The sequence below is a fragment of the Rhinoderma darwinii genome, chromosome 4 (genome assembly GCF_050947455.1).
Source record: "Rhinoderma darwinii isolate aRhiDar2 chromosome 4, aRhiDar2.hap1, whole genome shotgun sequence".
Taxonomy (NCBI): Eukaryota; Metazoa; Chordata; class Amphibia; order Anura; family Rhinodermatidae; genus Rhinoderma; species Rhinoderma darwinii.
The window spans coordinates 268,689,767-268,717,145 of NC_134690.1; the positions used below are offsets into that span (position 1 = coordinate 268,689,767).

Genomic DNA, 27,379 nt, shown 5'->3' on the forward strand with positions numbered 1-27,379 from the left:
AAAGAAATAGTACCTTGGAATTGCTCATTTACCCATACTCTGGAAGATATAACTGCCTGTCTCATCTCCTGTTCTGTGAATGACGGAGAAACAGTAGCTCCATTAAAGATCATCTTATCCTCATTTTCTCTGTGAACTGCTAAATCTCCCATTTGCCTCTAGATGGAAAGCTAAAGGGGTGTTCTTCATGAGAAATATTTTTGTGGGAGGGGTGTTTCAATTGTTCCAACAAGTCAATTAGAACTTTTTTTCACCAACAATTTTCATTCACGATATATCCAGCTTAGAAATGTGATCCAAACCCAATTCCCTGGGGACCAATTGGAGGAAGCCACCATTCCCATCCCCAGATATCTTGTAACGGCCCCTGGGCAATAAACAATTTCCATCATGTGACTCTCGCCTTAAGCGAGTCTCTCTTCTGGCTAGGTCTCGCTGGAAGACGGATGTTTAAAGTCTTACAGAAGAGTGGTCACTGTCCCCTGCTTCCCAAAAGCAGGTGTCCCCAGTGAGTGTATGTCGCAGATTCATATTCTGCACCAAGCCTATATGACCACTAGCAGGATTAGCAAATTTAGAGAGATCTCTGGCACCTCTTTCCATTTATTGTGGTTCAATCTTGTCCTCAGGGGGGTACTGGGAGACAATTTCTTCATGATGCAATGGGAGTCACAGTACAGGCTGACACCAAGATTTGTCTCTTGTTCACAGATTCTGATTTATTCCCTTCTTTTGCTGACCGTGTCTTCCTTTGTGAGACCTTAAACCACGCTAGTAAAATGGTGGCTACGTTCTGGAGACGCACACTCCCTGCTGTTAGTGACTGGATACATTCAATTAATCACACTTTAACGTAGATAGCATGTTTTCTTATTTCTTTTATTTCAAGCATAATGCACTACACAAAGTTGTTTGTTCGCTAGTTTTGTGGAGCACATATTAAGGCTGCAGTGAGTTTGACCCTGGTTTAATAGGACAGGGCACAAACTGCCAAGAATTATATCAAACTAATTGGATGTATGTTTTCCATATGACAAACTTTATTATCTCTGTAAATATTCTATGGACTTTAACGCTAACAGGCTGTGTGCAATCTATGTACCAACATCTTACTTTGTTTTAAAATTCAATAAACTTTTTGTTGATTTAAAAAAATAATTAAAAATATATAATCACAAAGGCCACTAATAGTGAGGCTGCACTGCAAAAAAAACCAAAAAAACAACTTGCTGAAAGCCATATGTAAGGCTGTGCTCACATCTGCGTCAAAAGCTCCGTTGGTGTCCGTCATGCAACATATCTGATGCTTCCGGTATTTTCGTTGTTCTATTCCTATGACGGAGCAGAACAGAAACCCTGACGCAGATGTGAACAGACTCTAATATATGTGGATTCTGTGACAGCTTTACCATGATTACAGTTTTCCAAAACCCTGACTGCAATTATTGAAACCACATATGAATAAATAAGAGGTTTTTGTTGTGGTTTTACAAAAGTGGTTTGTTGCAGTCTGGTAGTGGCGAGGCTCCCAGTCTACTAAATATACCATAAAGTTTGCCGCAGAGCCTCGTTGTGACACTGAAGGGGGATGTCCGATTGTACAATCTCTATTTGTTAATAGTGCCCACTGACAATAAGTTGATTGCAAAGTGTTCAATGCTGGCAACCCCAGCGGTCAGCTGTAATCTGTAGAAAAACCTGGCAGTAAGTGTTCCATTTTACTGCAGTGCCACCACGGGAGAAAGTAAACATTACAAAGCACCCATTCAAATCACTGGGTTGTCTGTGTAATGCAGGAAAGGTACTCCAGAGTGAGAGACTCTTTTTGTGACAGCTGTCTGCTCTGACTAATAGATGAGAATCCTGGCCAGGGCACCCTTTCTCTATGAAAGCAGCTCCGTCAGATCACCTATGCTACCGTGTCTGAGGGCAGAATACGATACAGGGGAAGAAGCTAAGCTCGGGAAATATCAGGTTATTTTTATTCCATTCAAATTTTTTTAACATAAAAAGATGTATACATACTGCCAGGACTCCTGGAGAAAGTCTGATTCCTGCTTCTGCCGCCCTCACATGCCCTTTGGTTAGATAGAGCTTTAAAAAATACACAAGACTCAAAGTTATGAGCCCGGAGTATTCATGAGGGGTGCCCCTCTTTGTGGGGACTGACAGGAGTGCGGTGTACACTTGTATACACAGCAGCCTGTCTATCACCAGCCTTAAAGAGGCTCTGTCACCAGATTCTCAAATCCCTATCTCCTATTGCATGTGATCGGCGCTGCAATGTAGATAACAGTAAAGTTTTTTTTTGTTTTTTTTTTAAACGTTCGTTTTTGGCAAAGTTATGAGCTATTTTATATATATATATATATATATATATATATATATATATATATATATATGCAAATGAGCTTTGAAATGGACAACTGGGCGCGTTTTTTTTCGTATGTCCAACTGGGCGTGTATTGTGTTTTTAACTGGGCGTGTTTACTTGTTTTACTAACTGGGCGTTGTGAATAGAAGTGTATGATGCTGACGAATCAGTGACCAATCAGCATCATACACTCCTCTCCATTCATTTACACAGCAGCATCACGTTCTTACTAGAACGATGTGCAGCCACATACACAAGTGTCCTGATAATGAATACACATGACCTCCAGCCTGGACGTCATGTGTACTCAGAATCCTGACACTTCTGAATCTTTTCTGTGAGATTATAGCAAGCCACGCGTAATCTCGCGAGATTACAAGGTAAACGAGATTTCGTTTCCCTTGCTGGAAATCTCACAGAAAAGATTCAGAAGTGTCAGGATTCTGAGTACACATGACGTCCAGGCTGGAGGTCATGTGTATTCATTATCAGGACACTTGTGTATGTGGCTGCACATCGTTCTAGTAAGAACGTGATGCTGCTGTGTAAATGAATGGAGAGGAGTGTATGATGCTGATTGGTCACTGATTCGTCAGCATCATACACTTCTATTCACAACGCCCAGTTAGTAAAACAAGTAAACACGCCCAGTTAAAAACACAATACACGCCCAGTTGGACATACGGAAAAAAACACGCCCAGTTGTCCATTTAAAACCTCATTTGCGCATATATATATATATATATATATATATATATATATATATATATAAATAAAATAGCTCATAACTTGGCCAAAAATGAACGTTTTTCAAAAAAACAAAAAAACTTTACTGTTATCTACATTGCCGCGCCGATCACATGCAGTAGGAGATAGGGATTTGAGAATCTGGTGACAGAGCCTCTTTAAGGACGTCATCATAGAGATAAATAATTCTGAATAAGAAATGTAGACCCAAAGCAGTAGATTTTTAATTTAGGTTTATTTGCAAAGTTTGTATGAATACTTATATGGAAATTTCCTAAAATGCAATTCCCTTATGAATAACGATTATTGGTATAGCTCTCTTTACAAGAAGTAGTTTTCGGATAACACAACAGATCTAGGGAATCCAAATTTCCCACTGCTGCCAAGAGAAGCAGAATATTGCAGTCTGTACTCTTCCTATCGAGCTGCAGACACAGGCTGTCATAAACCACCCATGTCTACGGACAAGCTAATTAACAAAATCATAGGGTACCTAATTTTACTGAAGCTTTCTTGCTCTATTATAATCAAACTTGTAACCAGAACAATTACGATAATAGAATTATATTAGGGAATTGTTATGCAGCTTCCATGTATTTTTATCGTATATTCCCCTATATTTCCCCAGAAAGAGAAGAACACATGCGCATGTCATGCGTTTATATATTTTTGACTTGAGATAACACAATGTCAAAGGTGGCAGAGGAAATCTCTTATTTTTATATCTACCAAAAAAAAAGGAAATATTTTGAATGTTCCATAATGAGCAGATGAAAGACTAATGGTAGACTCTTGTAAATGACTGTGAGTATTGTATAATGTCAACAACCACACTCATGCATATTTATCTATCCTTAAAACTTGATTGTTCTATTATTTCCACTGTGAAAATAATGTCTTGCTAATCATAACTTCTTTTCGCCCTGTTATTTTTGCATACGTTCACTGCAGCTGTTCAAGCACGCTTCTGAACAAAACGGTTTTGAATTACTCAAAGTGCGCCACACGGGTGGGTGGAAAAAAAAAAAAAAAAAAAAAAAAAAAGAGTGCTGGAGAGAAAAGAACGACAATCAGTAACTGAAACGTGTAGCTTGTTTTAGAAGGTGTGCAGGAATCTTTACAATATACATGAATTGCCACATTCAGCATTCACTAAATACCTGTGGTTACTTAAAGAGGCTCTGTCACCACATTATAAGTGCCCTATCTCCTATATAAGAAGATGGGCGCTATAATGTAGGTGACAGCAGTTCTTTTTATTTAGAAAAAACGATCTATTTTTACCAATTTAGGAGCGAATTTTAGCTTTATGCTAAGGAGTTTCTTGATGCCCAAGTGGGCGTGTTTTACTTTAGACCAAGTGGGCGTTGTACAGAGGAGTGTATGACGCTGACCAATCAGCGACATGAACTTCTCTACATTCATTTACACTGCACTAGCGATATAGTTATATCGTTATGTGCAGCCACATACACAAACACTAACATTACTGTAGTGTCCTGATAATGAATATACATTACCTCCAGCCAGGACGTGATGTGTATTCAGAATCCTGACACGTCTGAATCTTTTCTGTGAGATTTCCATCAAGGCAAACGTAAACTTGTTTACATCGTAATCTCGCAAGATTATGTTTGCCTTGCTGGAAATCTCACAGAGACGCTACAGAAGTGGTCAGGATTCTGAATACACATGACGTCCTGGCTGGAGGTAATGTATATTCATTATCAGGACACTGCAGTAATGTTATAGTGTGTTGTGTTTATGTGGCTGCACATAGCGATATAGCTATATCGCTAGTGCAGTGTAAATGAACGGAGAGAAGCGTATGACGCCGATTAGTCAGCGTCATATACTCCTCTGTACAACGCACACTTGGTCTAAAGTAAAAACACGCCCATTTGGGCATTAATAAACTCATTAGCATAAAGCTAAAAATCGCTCATAAAGTGGTAAAAATAGATCGTTTTTCTAAATAAAAAGCACTGCTGTCACCTACATTATAGCGCCCATCTCCTTATGTAGGAGATAAGGCACTTATAATGTGGTGACAGAGCCTCTTTAAGCTCCGGTCACAATGAAAATCGAGGTGATCGCTTGTTATCGCTGGGGAAAGCTGCAACCAACCATACATGTCTACAAATAATTAGCCATCCATATAATACATGGATAGTCGGTCCACCACAGCGGGAGCCATACTAAGTGGCTCCCTGCTCTAACTCATAGAAAGTGGTTCCGAACGTCCATATGCTTTAATAGGACATGTGTAAAGGGTTAGCAAAAAACTCATCTGCACTTTTTTCATCATCTTTCTTGCAGGTTAAAGCAGACCATTTATGACTTGCATAAAACCACACCTAAAAAGATGATAAATGTACTCCTGATCATTCCCATTCTAAAAAAAGTGGGAAATTAACAATAGACAAATATCCAGTAGACACATTACCGTGTTACTTGTGTGCTGTATAATATGGACGTTTTAAAAGTAAGTTTGCCAATTCAGATTTAACGTTTCATAGTACCATCTTGTACTAGCAGTAATTTTTCATATTATATTATAACAATGTACTGTACATGTTAGTGTAATAAATCCTAGTGTCTCCTTACATGCAGGTTGTTCTAGTGATGCTTATTTCCTGCATTCCAATAAATAACAGTCTTGATTTGAACTATTATAATTACTGCAGTCAAATGTTCCTAGTGTAACAAGTCCAGTCATTCATAAACTGCATATTTTAAATGACTACAACTTATTACCTTTTGATAACACAATTAACAGTATTATGGTTAACATACTGGATCGATCATATACAGTTCCAAGAAGAGAAAAAAAAAGTCATACTTATAGACAAACACAATATAACTAAACTAATAACACAAACAGTTGTGATGTTCGTGTCTTTTTTGAGCACATTGAGTAAGGATCCACAATGCAGGGAGAAAAAGTGAACCTTTATGTTAATGACTTCTCTAAGAACTAATTGGCAAAATGTGTTTTAGTTAAGGAGATGAGACTTAAGTACGTGTTTCATAGGTGCTTTGTCCATTAAATAAAGACACACAATGCCTGGTTACTGACAAATCTGTTCTTCTCAAGAAAGATTTGTTAGTATAAACCATGCCTCGAGGCAAACAACTTTCAGGAGACCTTAGAAGACGTGTTATAGAGATGCATGAAGCTGGGAAAGGCTACAAAAGCATTGATAAACGCCTGGGTATTGTCACAGCTGGGGGTTTAAACACCCACTAGGCCACTTCGCCGTAGCAGAGAAGCAGCTGGCCAAACAACAGTCAATAACAGTCTCTCAGATATGGGTACCTGGGTAGAAGTTCCGGCAGGTACTCTGAGTAGCAGACACGTGGTGAAGCAGGCACAGGTGATACTGGGCGTAGATGAAGTTGGACGTGGTAGAGGACACCAGACGCGGCACACACGACTCCCACAATAGGCTTAAACTCAGGAACAAACACAGCAACAGGATACGTGAAACAGGATACGGGAACACTAGGAGCAGGATACAACTAAGGGACCATTAACCGAACAAAGGAATACAAACAACGCTTAAGCAAGGTGAGGAAGGGCGGAGTCCTTTTTAAATTCTAGGGTGTTAATGGGTTGATTGGGAAACTTTAGACAGGTGCTCGCACACCCAACAGGACACGGGAGAGCACTGCAGCCATCTGTGTCGACGTCTTTGAGGGTGCCGCCAACATTTAGATACAGTCCTGCGGTCGCAGCTGCTGGCATGTGGGACATGCCGGCGGTCAGGGACCGCGGGCATAACAGGTATACATCAATACAGTGTTAGACAAATTGTCTACAAATTCAGTATTGTTCCTACTCTCCCTAGAAAGTGAATGAGGTGAGAAAGAAAGCAAGGGTAACAGCAAAAAGCTTACTGTAGACGCTACAAACTGCAAAAAAAAAAACTGTTTATATGTCCACTATTAGGAAATCACTCAAGAATGGCGTTCATGGAAGGACACCACGAAAGAAGCTGCTGCTGTGCAAAAAAAACATTGCGGGCACCTTCACAAGTTTGCCAGAGACCACCTAGATATTCCACATTGCTGCTGGGAAAACGTTCAATGAACTGATAAGACAAAAGTTAAACTTTTTAGCACAAATGCTAAATGCTATGTTTTGAGGAAAAAGAACATTGCACACCAACACTAAATCTCATCCCAACTGTGAAGCATGGTGGAGGTAACAATGGTTTTGGCCTGCTTTGTGGCCCCAGGGCCTTGTTGCCTTGCGATCATTGGGGGAAAAATTAATTCAAAGGTGTATCAAAACATTTTACAGGAGAACATAAAAGCGGCAGTCCATGACCTCAAGCTAAAGAGACATTGGGTGATGCAATAAGACAATAACCCAAAGCACACAAGTAAATCAACTAATGAATGGTTGAAAAAGAAGATTTGTGTTTTTAAATGGCTAAATCAGAGCCCTGACCTTAATCCTATTGAGATGATGTGGCATGACCCGAAGAGGACTGTGTACACACGGCATCCCAGAAATATTGATGAACTGAAACACATTTACAAGGAATGGTCCAAAATCCACCCTCAATGTTGTGGAAATCTTATTTGCAGCAACAGAAAAAGTTTGGTGAAGGTGATTTCTGCTAAAGAGGGATCTGCAGGTTATTAAATTAAAGTGTTATATTCAATAGGTGTGTTATTAGATTAGTTAGATTGTGTTAGTCTATAATTGAATGTTTCGTAGCAATCAGAGCACATTTTATTAGTAATTAATGCAGAAATCCGGGTAATTCCATAGGGTTCACTTACTTTTTCTGGCAACTATATGTGCTAATCAGCAGTTTTAAATAGATAATTTTGGTGAGGAACACAAGTGACAAAAGCATCCAGATTGGAAGTGTTTCGTTTACTGCCTCCAATTCTTCTTCACATTATTTAACTCAAGAAAGACTCCTGCCAGAGGCACAACACTAAGCATGCTGGAGATAGTACACCATTTGCTGATATTGTAACTTTAGATTAAAGTACCCTCAAGCCTACGGAGTGCTTAGACTACTAATATTGTAAGTGATGATGTGTAAAAGTGTAAAGAGGTGTCTGGCAGGGCAATTTCAATAGTCGCAATAATTAAAGAAGTAAATGGAGGAACAGCTCTTTCAGACGCTATAAAGTTGGATTCAATAGAATTTAATTACCTATGTATATTAATTTCATCAACATTTTACAACAATATTTTACGAACGTTAATACTCAAACATAATATACTCTTACATGGAGAAACTTTGTAACATTCGTGACAAAAACATTGAATCATCATAGATTGTCTACATTCTTGTCCTGTCCTCCATGTGAACATGAAATGCTTAGAGTATGCAAACCCAAACAGGCACTTCAAAGGTTAGTAGAATGATTTGCAGAATGTAGGCTAGCATTTGTTGAATAGATTGGCTGCAAAATTTTAATTTTTTAAAATCCACAGCATGCCCTGTCCTGTCTCTTGCTCATTTCATCACAATTTGTTCGCATTGACTTCAATGGGAAAAAAGCACATACATTTCCTCATTCAGTTTTTCATAGAAATAGTTCTAGTTACATTTCTTAAAGCCCTTTCGCATGAGCAGACGATCGGCCAAAGTCCTTTGTTAGGCCCCATGCACATGACCGTAGATTTTCGTCTGTAATTACGGACCCAATCTATTGTATGGCCGACGGATACCTTCCCATGTATTTACGGGCAGGTGTCTGAGCCATAGAAACCTTCTATAAAAAATAGGATGGGTCCTATTTTTTTAAAATTTTACACACAGTTATCCCAAACTTTATAAATCGGAGCATGGTTCGCATATGACTGTCCGCAGCCGGCCGTGTCCGTAATTACGGGCACAGTCGTACTCAACACACAGTTTTACCACTTTTTTTCTGATGCACTAGGGGCTTTCTTTTCTTTAACCCCTTAACACAGAAGGACGTATATAAGCAGCCCAAACAGGGGGCACTTCCAACACCAGGACATATGTCCTAGAAGGGCCGGCATCCGCACCCGGCAAACTTGGGCAAGTGCTAGGGCCCACTGATTTTTGTGGGGGCCCAGCCGGCCGCTGGGTGCTTTACATTGCCCAGGTGCAATTTTACTTTACATGGCGGTGGCGTACTGGCCCATCGGAGGACCGGCAGATCCTCTGGTGGGCCCAGGCGCCGAGCTGCATCGCCACTCAGACACCCAAGGGATATCAGCGTCCCGGTGCAGGTGACGTAATCACATCACCGTGACTGGATTATGTCACTGCGCCGGGTCACAGAAAGGAGACACAATTGGCTCATCGTGGGAATAGGTAAGGGGAGTTTTGGGGGTTTATCGGCGCAAAGGGGGTCTAGCTTCTATATGGGGGTATAAAGGGGGCCCAACTAATATATGGGGGCACAAACGACAACTACTATTCAGTGGGGTCAAAAAGAGGGAAATTGCAACTGTATGTGAGAAGATAGAATACTGTGTAAGGAGTACAAAGGGGGCACACTAAAACTGAAACAAAAAAAAATTCTTAAAAAGGTCACCCTTTTTAGTGTGTAGGTGCCCTGTAAGGAACAGTATAGGTGGTATAGGTAGAAGAAGTTTATCAACATCTCGTTTACCTAAAATACCTCCAGTAACTCGGTCAAGTCTACAGATACCAGGTCATCTGGAAATCACAACCTCCACGTAATAGCTACATCAAGATTCACACAGCGCAAAAAGTATTTTTCACACATACTAATTGAACATATAGTAGTTATGTCGCTTTTTCACATAGGGAGAGGTCACAATATAAAATAATCTTACAATGCCAATAAAATGATCACCCTTCAAAATACCCTTCTGGTGGAAATGTACCAGCATATTACAATAAAGGGCTCAGCTAGTAATGTTGCCAAACAGCATATAAATATGGTCTACTTTCCATCATATCTGTGAAGCAGGAACTTTACTACAAGTTACATCTGCTATAAAAACAACCACCACAATCATGAACACGTCATTAAGAAGCTTGAACAACCAAGCAGAAGATATGAGATTATGGAGAAACAGAATGGCTGCTGAAGAACACCATTTGTTAACACTGCTACAGGATAGAATGGCCTTTCCAATGCATTTCCATGAAATATCCTTCAGCCACATGTCTAATTATGCCAAATGGAAAGAGCATGAGGCAAGCAGAAGTTTACAAAAAACTACTGAAAGATTTGCGCCAACAATTTTGCTAGGAAGAACGATGGCGTGAAGTATTGTGATTACTAAAAGTGATTCGATGAACGGCTAAAAATAATCTGCCACTCAGAGGCTCATCGGATACCATATTCACAGAACATAATGGTATTTTTCTCCAGTTACTGTAACGGTTTTATGAATTTAATCTGGTTCTGAAGGAACACATGCTAAAGAAGGAACCAATATGCATTATCTGGGCAAGGATATGCAAAACAATTAAAAAAATAAATAAATAGACGGGAAAAGAGCTGACTGTTAAAATTCAGACACGGCCCTGCACCTAGTTTCTTTTTTTTTGGGCAATATATTTATATATGGCCTCAGATGATATAATTGCCCACAGGGTGCTCATCGACCAAAACAGCACAAATTCTTAAATATTCAAAAAGGTAAAAAATATTGAGGAACTCACCGAAATTAGCAAAAACGTTTATTAAACAATCATGAACTGTTCGATGTGAAACAAGCCTACAGCCGGTTTGCTAGGTCTCACTGTTTCTCAAAGATATGCAAAACAAGTTTCTATAATTGATCGCAGAGGGAGTGATTGAAATAATCATACAAAAGGTGAAACAAGCTAAACTGCACACCAGACATCTCCAAACAAGAGCAGTTGTCACTTGTGCGGTAATATGTGGACATTAATGATATTAGCAAAGCAGTAGAGGTCAAGGAAAGCTTTCTAGAATTTGTACATGTCACAGACACAACTGGAAGAAGTCCTGAAAGTGTTATTTTGGAAAGATTGACAGAAAAACAATTGATTATGTGTGTCAGACATTCGATGTTTGTGCTATGAGAAGGTTGCCAATATGAGGGGACAATACACAGGAGTGCAGGCCATGGTTTTGGAAAAAGGTCCCCATGCCTTCTTTGTACCATGTTCTCCACGTAATTGGAAACTTGTAATTGCCTATGCTGCAGAAAGTTCCAGCCAAGAAAAACATTTTTATGACCTTTTGAATCGCATTTATACATTTTTCTTTGGAGCAACTAAGAGGTGGGAAGTGCCCTCACATCATTTGTCACAACTGACACTAAAGGCTATGTCTCAGACACTTTGGTGTGCTAGTCTTGAATCAGTGAGAGCAATTTTATTACAGTTCCCCAAGCTTGTCGAAGCTTTAGAAGTATTTTTGAATGGTACTAAAGATTCCAGTGAAACATACAGCGAGGCAAAGATGATATTGGCTTCCATATGAACATTTCCTTTTGTTGTCTCGTTATGTGTATGGTATGATATTCTTCTGCAGGTTAACCAAATTAGCCTCGCTGTCCAAACAAAAACTATTAACCTTTGACGTTATTCCACTTGTTGAATCTGTTACTACTACTTTTACAGAATATTTCCTTTTTCAAACTAGCAGAAGGTAAATCTGCATGTAATTGTGAGAAGCTTGATTTAACAATTAAATAACCAATACACAGAATTAGAAAAAAAAAACTCGACAATGAAGTGATAAAGATTGTCAAGTGCCAGCAGGCAAGTGGATCATCATTTTTAAATGCAAGGACAGAATTTGAGGAGACCTTCTTCAATCTTCTGCTTAAAACCATACTTGAGGAAATAGAAACAAGATTAAGTTTTTTGCAAAGATTCAATGCCAAGTTTGGATTTCTACATGACCTCAAGAAAGCAGCCACTGGCTTGCTTGTACCAAAAACGAACAAAAAGGGAGCATATAGACTAGGATATATTTTGTATTATAGAATATATCCTATTTATTATAGACAAACTAAGATAAAAACACAATTTTAGAATGTATAAAAAAGAGGATATCAACATAGGGATGCACGATGCATCGAAACTTCGATACTGTGCATCCCCGAACGGTTCGATACCGTTATTTAATGTATTTCGATACTTAGCTGTGCGGCTGCACAGCTCTGTATAGTAAGACATGAATGTATGAGAGCGGGGCTGCGGCTGTGTAAAACAGTCATTGCCGCGCTCCTGAGTCCTGACAAGTGTGCGCCGTCAGGATGATGCGATGCGGCCAGCACTGCACTAATGAGCGGCTACACTTAAAACCGAACATGGCGGGCGCACTGCAAAACACCCCAATGTTCTGTCTTCAGTGCCTGAACCGCCACTCATTAGTGCAGCGCCGGCCGCATCACCTCTGCAGCCACGCTCTATAACGGCGAAGTTCAGAGAAACCTCATCTCCGCCGCTATTCCCCTGAATGCTGTGATCAAAGCGGACTGTAGCATTCAAGAGGAATGAGAAGTGGAATCCCTGAGACGCGATTGAGGGACATACTATATACGGGCAGACAGCCCAGGGTCCATTGAAGGACCCCAGGGCTGTCTTACCATATTTCCTGTTAGGGCATACTTTGGTATGTCCTAACAACTGCCTGTGTACTATCCGTACACAGGATAATGTACTAGCATATATCTGATATATGCCAGTACATTAAAGTTTAAAGATAAAGTAAAAACAAAGTAATATTAAAAAAAAAAAATACACTATTTTTACAATAAACATTAAAATAAGTCTCAATACATAAAATATACATATATCCGTTATTGGCGCGGCCGTAATAACAATTATTTTGCGTCATTTATGATGTGTACGCTTTTAAAAAAAAAAAAAAAAAAAAAACTGCTTTCTTTCACTTATTATTGTGAGGCACGAGATGTAATTAATTTAAAATCCATGTGCCTCACATTAATAGTAATTAACCCCATCATGTACCTTACACATTAACCCATTATGACTGAGAAACATGATGGGGTTAATTACTTTTAATGTGAGGCACATTCAAAAATTCAATAACACCTAGCGCCTCACATCAGAAAATGGATTTTATTTTTTTATTACTTTTGGCAAACGATCATTTTGGTATCAAAATCGCAATACTACACGAAGTATCGGTATCAAAGTCCAAATTCTGGTATCGTGACATCCCTATATCAACACCATATATATAGACAACGCCTGATTATTTCACGAATGAGTATACTAGTATGTATTACTATTTAACTACATTTCATGGAAATAGCATGGCAACAAAAAAGGGTGTTATGGATACATGTAAATGTGTGAAGCTTAATATATGCAACAGAAGAGATATATTGAATCAAGATCTGTGGATCAAATATGGATCCCAAATAGTAAGAAAGGTAAGGATATCAGGTATGAAAACCAATTAGAAAACATTTAGATGTAAATGTACACACATATAGGACCATATCCTTGCCAAAAGAAAAGTAAACTCTTACTCACATGAAAAGTAATGCAGTGACTGGCGCGTATATACACTAAATTCAGCAAAAAACCTATGGGATCAAAATGCTCACTATACCACTAGATAAATTATTTTTAGGGCTTTAATTTCCCAAATGGGGTCACTTCTGGGGGATATCCACTGATTTGGTCCCGCAGGGGCTTTGCAAATGACATCCGAAAACCAATCCCGCAAACTTGAGCTCCAAAAGCCAAATAGCGCTCCTTCCCTTCTGAGCCCTGCCGTGTGTCCAAACAGCCGTTTATTACCACATGTGGGGTATTGCCGTAATCAGGAGAAATTGCTTTACAAATCATGGGGTGCTTTTTCTTCTTTATTCCTTGTAAAAATAATAATTTCTAAGTTTTATTGGAAAAAAATTTAGATTTTCATTTTTACGGACGAATTCCACTAAATTCAGCAAAAAACATTTGCGGTTAAAATGCTCTACACCCCTTGATAAATTCCTTGAGGGGTGTAGTTTGTCAAATGGTGTCTTTTTAGGGATGTTTCCACTATTTTAGCCTCACAAGACCTCTTCAAACCGGACATGGTGCCTAAAATATATTCTAATAAAAAGGAGGCCCCGCTAGGTGCTTCTTTGCTTATGAGGCTTGTGCTTCAGTCCATTATCACACTAGGGCCACATGTGGGATATTTCTAAAAACTGCAGAATCTGGGCAATAAATATTGAGTTGTGTTTCTCTGGTAAAAACCTTTTGTGTTACAGAATTTTTTTTATTAAAATGGATTTTCTAACAAAAAAAGAAATTGGTCAATTTCCCCTCTACTTTGGTTTAATTCCTGTGAAACACCTAAAGGGTTAAGAAACTTTCTAAATGCTGTTTTGAAAACTTTGAGGGGTGCTGTTTTTAAAATTGGGTGACTTATGGGGGTTTTTAATATATAAGGCCCTCAAAGTCACTTCAGAAGTGAACTCGTCCCTATAAAAATAGGTTTTGGAAATTTTCTTGAAAATGTGAGAAATTGCTGCTAAAGTTCTAAGACTTGTAATGTCCTAGAAAAAAAAAAAAGGATGTTCAAAAAACTATGCCAACATAAAGTAGACATATGGGAAATGTTAATTCGTAACTATTTTGTGTAGTATTGCTATCCGTTTTACAAGCAGATACATTTAAATTTAGAAAAATGCTAATTTTTGCAAATTTTCTTTAAACTTTGGTGTTTTTCACAAACAAATACTGAACTTATTGATCAAATTTTTCCACTAACATAAAGTACAGTATGTCACGAGAAAAGAATCTCAGAATCGCTTGGATAGGTAAAAGCATTCCCAAGTTATTACCACATAAAGTGACACGTCAGATTTGAATAAATTGGCTGCGTCCACAAGGCCAAAACCGGCTCAGTCCTGAAGGGGTTAAACACGGCCACACTTGTCCATGGGTTATGTCTGGCATTGCAGCACAGCCTCATTCAAGTGAATGGAGATTAGCTGCAATACCAGACACAGCCAATGGTGAATGGCGGTATTTCTAGAAAAAAACAACACTTTTTTTCTACTCTTGGACAACCCCTTTAACACGATCTTGATTCTGTACCCATTTTCGCTCTTAATTCAACTCTAAAATGTTTGATTAAGTAAAAGTTTCAGTCAACTATCTTACAAAACCAAAATGAAACATTCTTCATAACTATACTAAAACTACTTATAAATCAAGAGAACCGGCAAAAATATTAAGGTATCCAAAAGATATGGATAAAATGTATATTTAAAATCTCTTATGCATATTGCATGGTATGCATTTACAGTGGTAAAGGAAATGAACGCGGAAGCGTGTTCTTGACTTTCTGCCACTTTGATTTTCAGGTAGTAAAGCGGGATACTGCACAAACAGCACAATGACTCACAGAATCCAGACATCAAGCCCCTGTTATTTATGTCATTTCTTTAATCACATTTTCCAGATGACCGGAGTTTCTTTGTTAGCTAGACATTGATCAGGTCCTCTACTGCTGAAACACATCCTCTCTGGCTCCTGGCTTATCTTATCAGCTCTGAAATTACCTGTGACATCAGTCTATGAATGGCTTCAAATAAAAAAAAATATTTAAGAAAAAACCCTCAACTAGCATTTCATAGTCTTTAATTACCTCAATAATAAAACTGGTATTAACCAACAAATGTGCCTAGTTAGAAAATGGATTTTCACAAAAGGTGCGAAACTTAAATGTTATATCTAAAATAACAGAAAGTAAAGAAAACTCTGTCCATGTTTATTAAAGAACATCTGCTACTTGTTTAAACATAGCACAATTGTAATTTGAAAATATCGTAGAGACCGAAAAGTATTAAGGCTCTGTTCGACTGCATTCGGCTTTTCGGTTTTTCTGCTCCGCTATAGGAGCAGAACAAAGAAATATTAGGGCCATTGGATCCATCACATGATGGAAACCCACGTCGCCCAATGGAACCTATTGACTTTGACTTTAAAGTCCAGTCCCTCGACAACATTTTAAATATGATGGTGTATATGGAGTAATAATATCTGATGCCCTCTAGTTGTGCCCCAATGCCGTGGATCGGCCGTTTTAGGGTTCCCTCTGAGATGTCCCAAAACGGCCACAGACTACAGGTCTAAGACACTCCCACTGTTTTCGGATTTGCCAGAGCTGCTCATAAGAGCAGTTCTGTTCACAGATTGGACAGAGGGAGTGTCTTAGAAGCACTGTGGCCATTTTGAGACAACACAGAGGGGATCCTAAAACTGTGGATCCATGGTAGAGGGGCACAACTAGAGGGCATCAGGTATGATATAAATATACCCCATCACATTTATAAGTTTGTGCTGAAACCTGAGAGGTTTCCGGCAATCTGTCCATCGTGGATGAAATCTGCGATGGAGGCCCCTAACGGCACAGAGGTAAACAAAGCCTAATTGGCTCTGAAACCCCAAAATGGCAATACAAAATTAAAAATAAAGACTAATATCATAATTTAATCTTAGATTACACTTGGGCAACATGCTTATTAAACAGTTTGTCTCATAAGGACACTGCCCTATTAGGGAAAATGGAGGTCAATAAAGGGGTGTCTCTGAGTCCGAACAAAAATTTGCTCTGTAAGAGTGGCTGCCGAATTTGGTGGACTCGACCTAGCCATCAATTGCCCAGCCCATCAATGTTACTTTATCCCTGCAGCAGAGGAAATGTTTGGCACATACATTTTCCCCCAGAAATTACAGGGGATTGCCATGGGTTAGAGGAGCCATACCAACAGAGATCATCTGGCATGAATTTGAAAAGGTGTTGTTCTTAATGAGACAGCCCACCAAGAAAATGAAGAAATAACTTAACTGCCATAGTTTACCAGAGATATTAATATTTCCCCTAGAACACCAGGGATAGTGATTATTAATCACTAAAATCACAAAACTACACTAGACCACCATGGTGATTAATAATTACCCTAAAAACACCTACCCTACACCATCAGGAATATTAATATCACAAGTAATGTTAATCACAACATGATCATAGACCAGCAGGGATATCAGTATGAATCCAAAAAACCACCCTAGATCACCAGTACAATTATGTCCCTAAATCCTTTTTGCCAACTAGTATTTGATAACCCCTAAAATTAAACCTTAAACCTCCAATAAACTTCATGAGGACAAATTAGCATACTTTGTTTTAATGGACATTTTTTCAACTTCCTATTGAAGCTGAATGAAAAAGTTCTAACTAAATCATAGAGCAGACCAGAGTTAACGCAGGGGCTATATGTGTAAGGTATATGTCGGATATTAGCCACGTTACAGAAAAAAATTATACCACACAATAAATTTTTTAAGCTGGCCCACTGTGTAGAAAAGTAGTCTACTGCGCTTTCCTATACAATAAAAGAAAAAAGGGGGGGGGGGTGCCGACGCATACCATCCTGATGAAGAAAAAAAAAACACTTTTGGCCGCCGTCGCGTAAATTGTGGCCTATGGCTACGTTTAGCGTCTGTGCCAGGAGCTTTTCTGGCATAGTACATGTTCAAATAGCGTGATGTAAACAGTCTTAACAGGAGTGAAGGTGGTAGAATAAAATAGGCCAGGATTTGTCGCTCTGTATGGTGACGGATTATTTGCTAATGGCTCCCCCGTTTGTTACCGTTGTGAAAAGGGTTCAGTTTGTTTGATTTTTGATGGAATCAATAGCGCAGTCGACTGCACTTTGATTCTGTCAAAAAAACTGAAACCTTTCCCAACGGTAACAAACGGAAACCATTAGCAAAGTATCAGTCACCTTTGAGATCAATGGTGAAGCAGGTTTCAGTTGAGGGGTTCCTCTGACGGAAAGCTCCGACAGAACCCCTCAACGGAAGCCAACACTGACGTGAATAGGCCCTAAATCTGTGGGTCTGGACTCCAGATTGATCTATTGTAGTAAGCGGTTAGACAAATTTGTGCAGCCGCTGCTGAGCATTGCCTAGACTGGATACAATTGTGTCCACTTTTCAATTTGCAGTCTATGAAAGTGCTTACTCATTCACTGGTAGCAAACATGTATCCTGAAAATGATGAGGAATTGGAACACAAAGTACATTAAAAAGTTGTAGAACTTTTCATTTATACAATAAAGGCTATGTAAAGATTTGAAGGAATTCTTTTTTTTTAAAAATCAATGTTTTATTGCATTTTAACCCCTTCCAGCCGCAGCCCTTTTTCAGATTTTCGTTTTTTCCTCCCCACCTTCCAAAAGCCATAACGTCTTTTTTTTCCCGTCGATATAGTCTTGATTTTTGCGGGACGAGTTGTAATTTTTCGTAGCACCATTTATTTTGCCATATAATGTACTAGGAAACGGGAAAAAACTTATTTGTGGGGTAGAAAATGAAAAAAACAGCGATTCCTCCATGGTTTTATGAGCGCCGTTTTTACATAATTCACTGTGCAATTAAAACAACATGTTAACTTTATTCTCTGGGTCAATACCATTACGGCGATACCAAATATATATATGTTTTTTTCTATATTTTACAAGTAAAAACCTAAGTGTAAAAAAGAAAATTTATTTTGTGTCGCCAAATTCCGAGAGCCATAACTTTTTTATTTTTTCGTCGATTAAGTGGTATAAGGGCTTATTTTTTGCGGGATAAGCTGTAGTTTTTAATAATACCATTTTGGTGTAAATGCGACGGTTTGATCACTTTTTATTTAATTTTTTGTGAGAGATGGTGACCAAAAAATAGAGATTCTGGCATTCACAATTTATTTTTTCTACGGCGTTCACCGTGCGGGTTAAATAATTATATATTGTAATAGTTCAGACTTTTACGGACACGGCGATACCAATTATGTCTATTTATTTTTTTACTATGCTCTTGGGGGAAAATGGGAAAAGGGGGGTTTTTTGAACTTTTAATATTTTTTTTTATACACAGAAGGCAGCTGAGGGCTGGGGGCATCCCTCCTCTGCCGTGGGAGATCGATATAAGTATCGATCTCACCCGTTTAACCCCTCAGATGCGGTGCTCAATAGCGTGCACCGCATCTGAGTGGTTTTGGAGAGAGGGAGGGAGCTCCCTCTCTCTCCCACCGACACCCGGCGATACGATCGCCGAGTGTCTGTGTCTCTAATGGCAGCCGGGGGCCTAATAAAGGCCCCCAGGTCTGCCTGGAGCGAATGCCTGCTAGATCATGCCGGAGGCATGACCTAGCAGATGCCTGTCCGTTTTAAACGGACAGGCAGCAATACACTGCAATACAAAAGTATTGCAGTGTATTATAAAAACGATCGGAGGATCGCATATTAAAGTCCCCTAGTGGTACTAGTAAAAAAAGTTAGAAAAAAAAGCTTAATAAAGTTAATTAAAAAATTTTTTTTTATGAAAAAAACATTTTCTCCCCTTACAAAGTGCTTTACTATTAAAAAAACAACAAAGTAAAAAAGTTAAACATATTAGGTATTCTCGCGTCCGTAACGACCCCAACTATAAAGCTATTACATAATTTAACCCGCTCGGTGAACGCCGTAAAAAAAATAAAAAACAATGGAAAAATTGCTGTTTTCTGTGAATCCTGCCTTAAAAAAAAATGTGATAAAAAGTGATCAAAAAGTCGCATCTACTCCAAAATGGTACGAATAAAAACTACAAGTCGTCCCGCAAAAAAAAAAGCCATCATACAACTGTATCGTCGGAAAAATAAAAAAATTATTGCTCTTCAAATATGGAGACACAAAAACAAATAATTTGGAAAAAAAAGTGTTTTTACTGTGTAAAAGTAGTAAAACATACAAAATCGATACAAATTTGGTATCGTTGCAATCGTAACAACTTGCGAAATAAAGTTAGTGTTATTTATACCACAAGGTAAACGATGTAGATTCAGGACACAAAAAAAAAAGTGCCGAAATTTCTGGGCTTTTTTCTATTCCCCCCCCCCCCAAAAAAGTTAATAAAAGTTGATCAATAAATTATACGCACCCCAAAATGGTGCTATTACAAAATACAACTTGTCCCGCAAAAAACAAGACCTTATACAGCTATGTCGACGCAAAAATACAAAAGTTATAGCTCTTGGAATGTGACGATGGAAAAACGAAAAAAAAAATACCGTAGCTTGGTCATGAAGGTTTCAAATAGGCTGGTCATTAAGGGGTTAAACGTGGTAAACACGGGAGATATCTGCTATATACACACCTTTGAGGACTTATTTTTAATATAATAATTAGATCAGTGTGCTTAGTTTAACTTCTTAATTACGGTAGTTTTTATTACAAATTAAATTGAACTTTGTTAGATACAGCTGTTCTGTATTCTCCATGCATAACAGGTGTATCTAGCACTAAACCCTGTACCGGTCAGGTCCGCGGACCTGATGGGTTCAGTGAGAGCGGGTCATAACTTAGATGTGATAGAGACACACAGACACTGAACCCGTCAAAGCCCACAAAGGTTTACATAGCCTTTAATGCCAAGTTAAACCTTTTATTTGCCACACATACAAATCCTGAAAATCTTATTAACATTCATTGTATGCTTTGTCCTGTCTCCTCTAACTGTGCGCTCTAGAACTCTCGGTCCGAAGGCAACAAACTCACCTTTATTCATGACTTATTACTTTCTAACTCTCAACCTCCTGGCTCTTACAGATTCATTGCTTCAACAGTCTGACCCAGCTTACCCTGCTGCCTAATCTTATGGTGGCTTCCACCTCTCTCATGCCCCCAGGCCTGAGATTAGGCAGAGTGGAGGAGTAGGCATACTTCATCCACAAGGTCATTCCAGGCACCCTCACTCACATCCCCTCCTTTGAAGTCCACAACCATTTTCCCTCTGAGTGGCAGTTGTCTTACACCCCCCCCCCCCCCACCCACTTGTTCACCAGTCAGTTCATGGATCACTTTGCTGCCTGGGTTCTACATTCTCATCCTCCAATACCCTTTGACATCTCGTTATGGGCGACTTTACCATCCCCATTGATAACCCAATCTCCTCATTTGCCTCACAGTGTCTACCTTTAACCTCCTCCCTAAGCCTGTCACAATTTACTAATTCGCCTACACATAAAAACAAAAATTCACTTGATCTGGTCTTCCTCCGGCTCTGCTCAGTTTCTGACTTTATAAACTTTACTCTCCCGCTCTCTGATCAGAATTTTCTATTTTTTGCTATCAAAAATTCTCTGCTTCCTCGGGACATGCCTTCCCATCAGACATACAGAAATCGACATGCTATCAACACTCGGCAACTCAGTCTGCAGTTGCCGCTCTCTTCCTTCTCTTGTCCCAATCTGACTGCCAAACATTGCAATGAAACGCTCAAAAATGCCTTTGGTGAAACAGCCCCCCCCGTACACGCCGAAACTCCTGACACAGACGACAACAACTTTGGCACACGCCTCAATCTCGCTTTCTTCAGCGGTGCTCCAGTAGTGACATATGTCTGTGGAGAAAATCGCGCATGTCAGCAGATTTTCTCCATTACAAATTAATGCTTAAAACTTACAACTCTGCCCTTCACCATGCCAGGCAAGCCTATTTAACCTCTCATATCTCCACACTATCTAATAATCCAAAATGACTGATAATTTTCACTCCTTCCTTAGTCCTGAAGTGCAGATGCCTATCATGGAGCTCAGTGCTGAAGACCTAGCCACTTATTTTAAAGACAAAATTGACAACGACCGGTATGAGATTATCTACCAATCTCCAAGCAGCATTGATTCCCTTCCCTCCCGCACTACTACATCTTCACTTTCAGCATTTGACCCAATAACAGAAGTAGTGGTCTTAAGGCTCCTTCTCGCCCTACTACCTGCATCATTGGTGCTATTCCGTCACACCTCTTCCAGTCTCTTTAAGCGGCTGTCACTAGTCACCTAACTAAAATAATTAACTTCTCTAGTTCTTCTGGGACCTTTCCCTTTTTTTTTTTTTTTTTTTTAAACATGCCATTATCATCCTTTGACCCGTCATGCGCGGAGACCCTTCATCTCTAAACTCCTGGAACGCTTGTTCTACTCTTGCCTAATCTGCTATAGCTCTGCTACCTCCCTTCTCGACCCCTTACAATCTGGTTTTCGCACTCTACACTCTACAGAGACTGCTCTTACTAAAGTCCCAAATGATCTACTGACGGCTAAATCTATTAGTAACTACTCTCTATTTTTCTGGATCTTTCTGCGGTGTTTGATACTGTAGACCACCAACTCCTACTCAAAATGCTTCGGTCTATAAGATCATTGCTCTCAGTTTTCTTCTTCTCGCTCTGACCGCTCATTTGGTGTATCATTTGCGGTTTCTACTTCCTCTTCCCATTGCTGTTGGGGTTCCTCAGGGATTAGTCCTAGATTCTCTCCCCTCTACACAGTCCCTATTGGACAAACAATCAGCAGATTTGGCTTCCAGTACCATCTCTACACCGATTGCCCGCTGTCTCTAACATCATGTCCTTTCTCGATCTGAAAACTGAATCTTTCAAAAACTATTGTTGTGTTTTCAACACCTACTAACCACCTTAACCTGATGTCTCCACTTCAGTGTGTCGTACTAGCATAACTCCAAGGCAGCTCGTACGCTGTCAGGGATTGTGTGTGACTCAGATCTTCCCTTTACTCCTTATATTCAATCACTTGAACACTTATTTAACCAGCACTTCAAAAAGATCTCAAGAGCCAAAACTGCTCGATGATTGGCTCGTGTAAAAGGGACTTTCGTTTTTGTGAGTAGGGACCGGACTCTTCTTGTTTGAATTGTTACTTTCTTCCCTATGTAATGTCTGATATTGTCTGTTCATGTTCTCTCTGAATTGTAAAGTGATGTGCAACATACTGGGTGTTTAAAAAACAAAAATTATTATTATTTTCATTTCAGGCTGCAATTGCTGGGCCCTATCACTTGTGTTGAGTGGAAAGTTCTGTGGACTTCTGTAATACTGGTCCACTAGGCAGCTGAACAGGGTGGTATAGGGTGAATGTGAAGAAGTAGCATTCTTTTTTCATAAAAATTATGTACATATTTTGTTTCCATCAGAGAGAAAAGAGACAAAAATATCCTGGTGTTAACAAAACATCTAAAAAGGCCCTACACACAGCCGTATTTATAAAAAGCAAACTATATTTCGGTTACAAAATCACTGAAGCATTATTGTCGCCTGAAACAAAAGTAGCAATTATCTATTAATTACAATATGCTGAGGCCGTGTCAAAGTGGTTTGTACCTTAGAAAGCCATAAAGATCAGTAACCTAGAAACAGACAACTTAAATTAGGGATTACATCCAATTAGTCCCCAAGTACTACAAAGAGATCTTGTCTGGGTGGCAGCATGCCTGCTCCCTGTGTGTTCATGCGCTACATTTTCAGTTCTACATAAAATACCACGTCCTCCTCTAGTCTTGTTTATTATTAGCACCGCCATCTAGATAAAAGCACAGTTCATGGTGGCGACCTTTTCACCAGTTTCTGTGTCTATGGTGAGAAGTGTAATTTTATTTAACAAGAATTGCCAGATGGCAACAAAGGCCCGTTTTTTCACCCAACTACCGAATTCAGGTACAACTTTGTAATAATCTTTATTAAATGAACCAAAAAGACGAACCACATATAAAGTTAAAATTACGATGTAATCCGGCAAAGTACGCTCAATACTACAACTATATCTTAGTATAGTGGTAGCCGTAGGCAGACAGATAATTACTGCTCAGTTTCGATTAAGGTGCATTTTATCTATCTATTAAGTCTGCCTTTCAACACCGACCGCCTGAGGATTGATTATATTGCACTAAAAATTTAGAGAAATCTAAGGCTTAATTCACATCTGCCTGGGGGCTCCGTTCATGGGTTCCGTCTGACCTTTTCCATCAGGGGAATCCATGAACGGAACCCAAACTGAAACGATAGCTTTCAATTTATCTTGCGCTAACGCTTGCGTATTCTGGCTAGTACAGAGGAAAATCTCACCAAAACCAGGAGCACGAAAACGCGCCGATTTACGCATCAAAACATAAAAACTGCACCGAAAAAAAGCGCTATCTGGTGCATTTTTTACCTGCGAAATGCCTGCGTATTGCTGTGGTTTTGGTGCGTATTTTTAGCAGCAAAATATGCAACGTGTGCACGTAGCTTAAAGAGGCTCTGTCACCAGATTATCAAATCCCTATCTCCTATTGCATGTGATCGGCGCTGCAATGTAGATAACAGTAACGTTTTTTTTTTTTTGTTTTTTTTTTAAACGATCATTTTTGGCCAAGTTATGAGCAATTTTATATTTATGCAAATGAGCCTTTCTAATGGACAACTGGGCGTGTATTGTGTTTGTAACATCTGGGCGTGTTTACTTGTTTTACTAGCTGGGCGTTGTGAATAGAAGTGGATGATGCTGACATAAGATGCTGACAAACACTTCTATTCACAACGCCCAGCTATCCTGGTGCCTTGGCAATTACAGTAGGGACTATGGACTGTTTGGTTTCGGAGTTTAGGGGTGCAGGCTTCTTTGTGTGAATGGCTGGTGCAGATTATTCCTCACTTTCTCTTGCATAAAAGGGTTTCAAACATTCTGCATTATTCGTTACATTAATGTAGATATTTTACAAGGAGATCTGCATTTCCAAGAATAGAAACCAAAAGTCTTTCCTCCACCTGTGGAAATTGAACAACCGTGCTCAATACAGTCCACCTATTTAACACTGTTGTTACCAAACATTGAATGACTATAAATCCAGGTTGCTACTGCAAGGCATCAATACTATATCAGCTACATTGCCAACATACATTATATGGCATAGCAGACATCACAGCGCGTCGTAATTTTCCCTGACATTCTAACATTGCCTTCATTTTCTTCCCTAACAAACCAGTCATTCCAATCGTTGTCTCCAATAGAAAATAAAGGCAAGTGACTAAATGTGGAGTCCCTAAGGAACGAATGGTGTATCAAAAAAGGCTTGCAGTTGTGGCAGTGACTACAAATGTCCTATGTATGAAGTCCCTTTGAGTGTCCCTGCCAACAGTATAGCTTTGACAAGAAAAAAATAAAAAACAAGAGATGGCAGAAGTAGGCTTTTTACACCGACACAATACCTCTCACAGTCACTACGTCCCTTATCAGTTCACATTATTTCCTTTTCAATCCTTCTACAATCTACAGCCTTATATCCCTTCCAATTTACTTATGCTACTGTATCATCCTATTTCTTTTTTGGTCCAACTTTTTTTTTAATTTTTTTACGCCACTTCTTCCCATGTAGGAAAGCTGAAAGTGTTAAAGATAATATAGGAAGTATTTAATGAAGGGAAAAAAAACACAAAACTGGCTTTTTGCACGACCTCGGAACTTGACAAAGTTCAAGTGAAGGTAAATCTCGATCCAGAGAGTGGGAAAGCATCAGTGAGAGTGTCTTTGTCAAGTTCCGAGGTCACGCAAGAGCCTGTTGTTTTTTCTGCATAAAATACTCCCTATGTTGTTTCCAGCTTGGATCCATCCAACAAACGGCTTTCCAGTGCACGCAGCAACTCTGGCAGCCATCAAATGGTTAATATAGCTGTTGTGAGCAGCTTTAACTCATCGATAATCTACCTTTTCCACTGTCTAGAAATATCATCCAAGGAAGTGCTCGGTCCTTTCTTCTTTTTTAGCATTTCATTACGGACATTATTAATAGTAATATTACCTTGCTGACAAGACCAGGGCAAGTTATATAGTACACCTTAGTACATTTATGTCATATTGTTAGGATGTTTTATATAGTACACCATTACCAGTCTGCAAATTGCTACAAGATTTGGTTTTACTAAAGTGAAAACTCTCTTCATTTAAAAATATAAGACTACCACCTGGTGGACAAATTTAATAATACACAGTGATCGAACGGGACAGAATTTTATGATGTTTCACTCCTTACAACTCTAAAGAAATTGTTGCTTGTGTGTAGAACTACGTTTATGAATGAACCACAATATATTCTACACCTACCTCAGCTTACCTGATGCAGATGCGAAACAGCCTGGTATATGAGGAGACCAGATTGTGCTGTACACTATATTTTCATGACCTAGGAAGGTGCACAGAGATTTTCCAACAGAAGGATCCCACTACAAGCAAAAATAATAAGAGCTTAGGCATAAAAAAGTAGGTAGCTTAGATACAAAAAGGCAGATGTGAAAGAGACAATAGTGGGTGAAGACTGTAAGGAGGTTGAAACCTTGTGGGTGGAATTACAAAGGGAGGTAAAAACTGAAAATATTACTTTTGGTGTAATCTATAGACCCCCCAATATAACTGAGGAGATAGAAGGTCAGCTATATAAACAGATGGAGCGGGCTGCATAGGTGGGTATTGTAGTGATAATGGGAGATTTGAATTACCGGGATATTTATTGGAGTCATGGTTCGGCTTCAACTGGAGACATTTCCTCCACATGTTGCAGGAATTTGGTAACCGTGATCACTATATAGTTACATTTTACCTATACTGTAAAAAACAAACACAGGCTGGGAGGGTTAAAAACACTTAATCTTAATTTTAAGAAAGCCAATTTCCCCAGGATGAGGGCTGCAATTCAGGATATAGACTGAGAAGAACTAATGTCAAATAATGGGACAAATGATAAATGGGAGATTTTCAAATCTACTTTGGGTAATTATAGTGCCAGATTTATTCCTATAGGTAACAAGTATAAACGACTAAAATGAAACCCCACATGGCTTACACCTTCTGTGAAAAGGGTAATACATGACAAAAAAAAAAAGTACAGCAGTAGCCTTTGTAAATTATAAAGAGCTTAATAAAATCTGTAAAAAGGTAATAAAATCAGCAAAAATACAAAATGAAAGGCAGGTGGCCAAGAATAGTAAAACAAATCCCCAAAAATTATTCAAGTATATAAAGGTTAAATACGCTCGTGTAAATAAGGCCTTCGTGTTTGGGCATCCACTTGGCAAATGAAGTTTAATGTAGATAAATGTAAAGTTATGCATCTGGGTACCAACAACCTGCATGCATCCTATGTCCTAGGGGGAGCTACACTGTGGGAGTCACTTGTTGAGAAGGATCTGGGTGTACTTGTAGATCATAAACTAAATTTCAGCATGCAATGTCAATCAGCTGCTTCAAAGGCCAGCAAGATATTGTCGTGTATTAAAAGAGGCATGGACTCACGGGACAGGGATGTAATATTACCACTTTACAAAGCATTAGTGAGGCCTCATCTAGAATATGCAGTTCAGTTCTGGGATCCAGTTCATAGAAAGGATGCCCTGGAGTTGGAAAAAATACAAAGAAGAGCATCGAAGCTAATAAGGGGCATGGAGAATCTAAGTTATGAGGAAAGATTAA

The 27,379-nt window shown here is 39.1% G+C and overlaps 1 protein-coding gene across 8 annotated transcripts in view; it reads right to left on the reverse strand.

Moving 5' to 3' along the window:
- The window catches only part of PEX7 (peroxisomal biogenesis factor 7), a 320,745-nt gene that overhangs the window by 202,204 nt on the left and 91,162 nt on the right, over window positions 1–27,379 (reverse strand). For all 8 annotated transcript variants that reach the window (XM_075862474.1, XM_075862472.1, XM_075862475.1 and 5 more), the window contains one exon: window positions 26,028–26,136. In XM_075862474.1, the coding sequence (XP_075718589.1) occupies window positions 26,028–26,136 (109 nt within the window). The remainder of the gene's footprint in view (window positions 1–26,027; window positions 26,137–27,379) is intronic.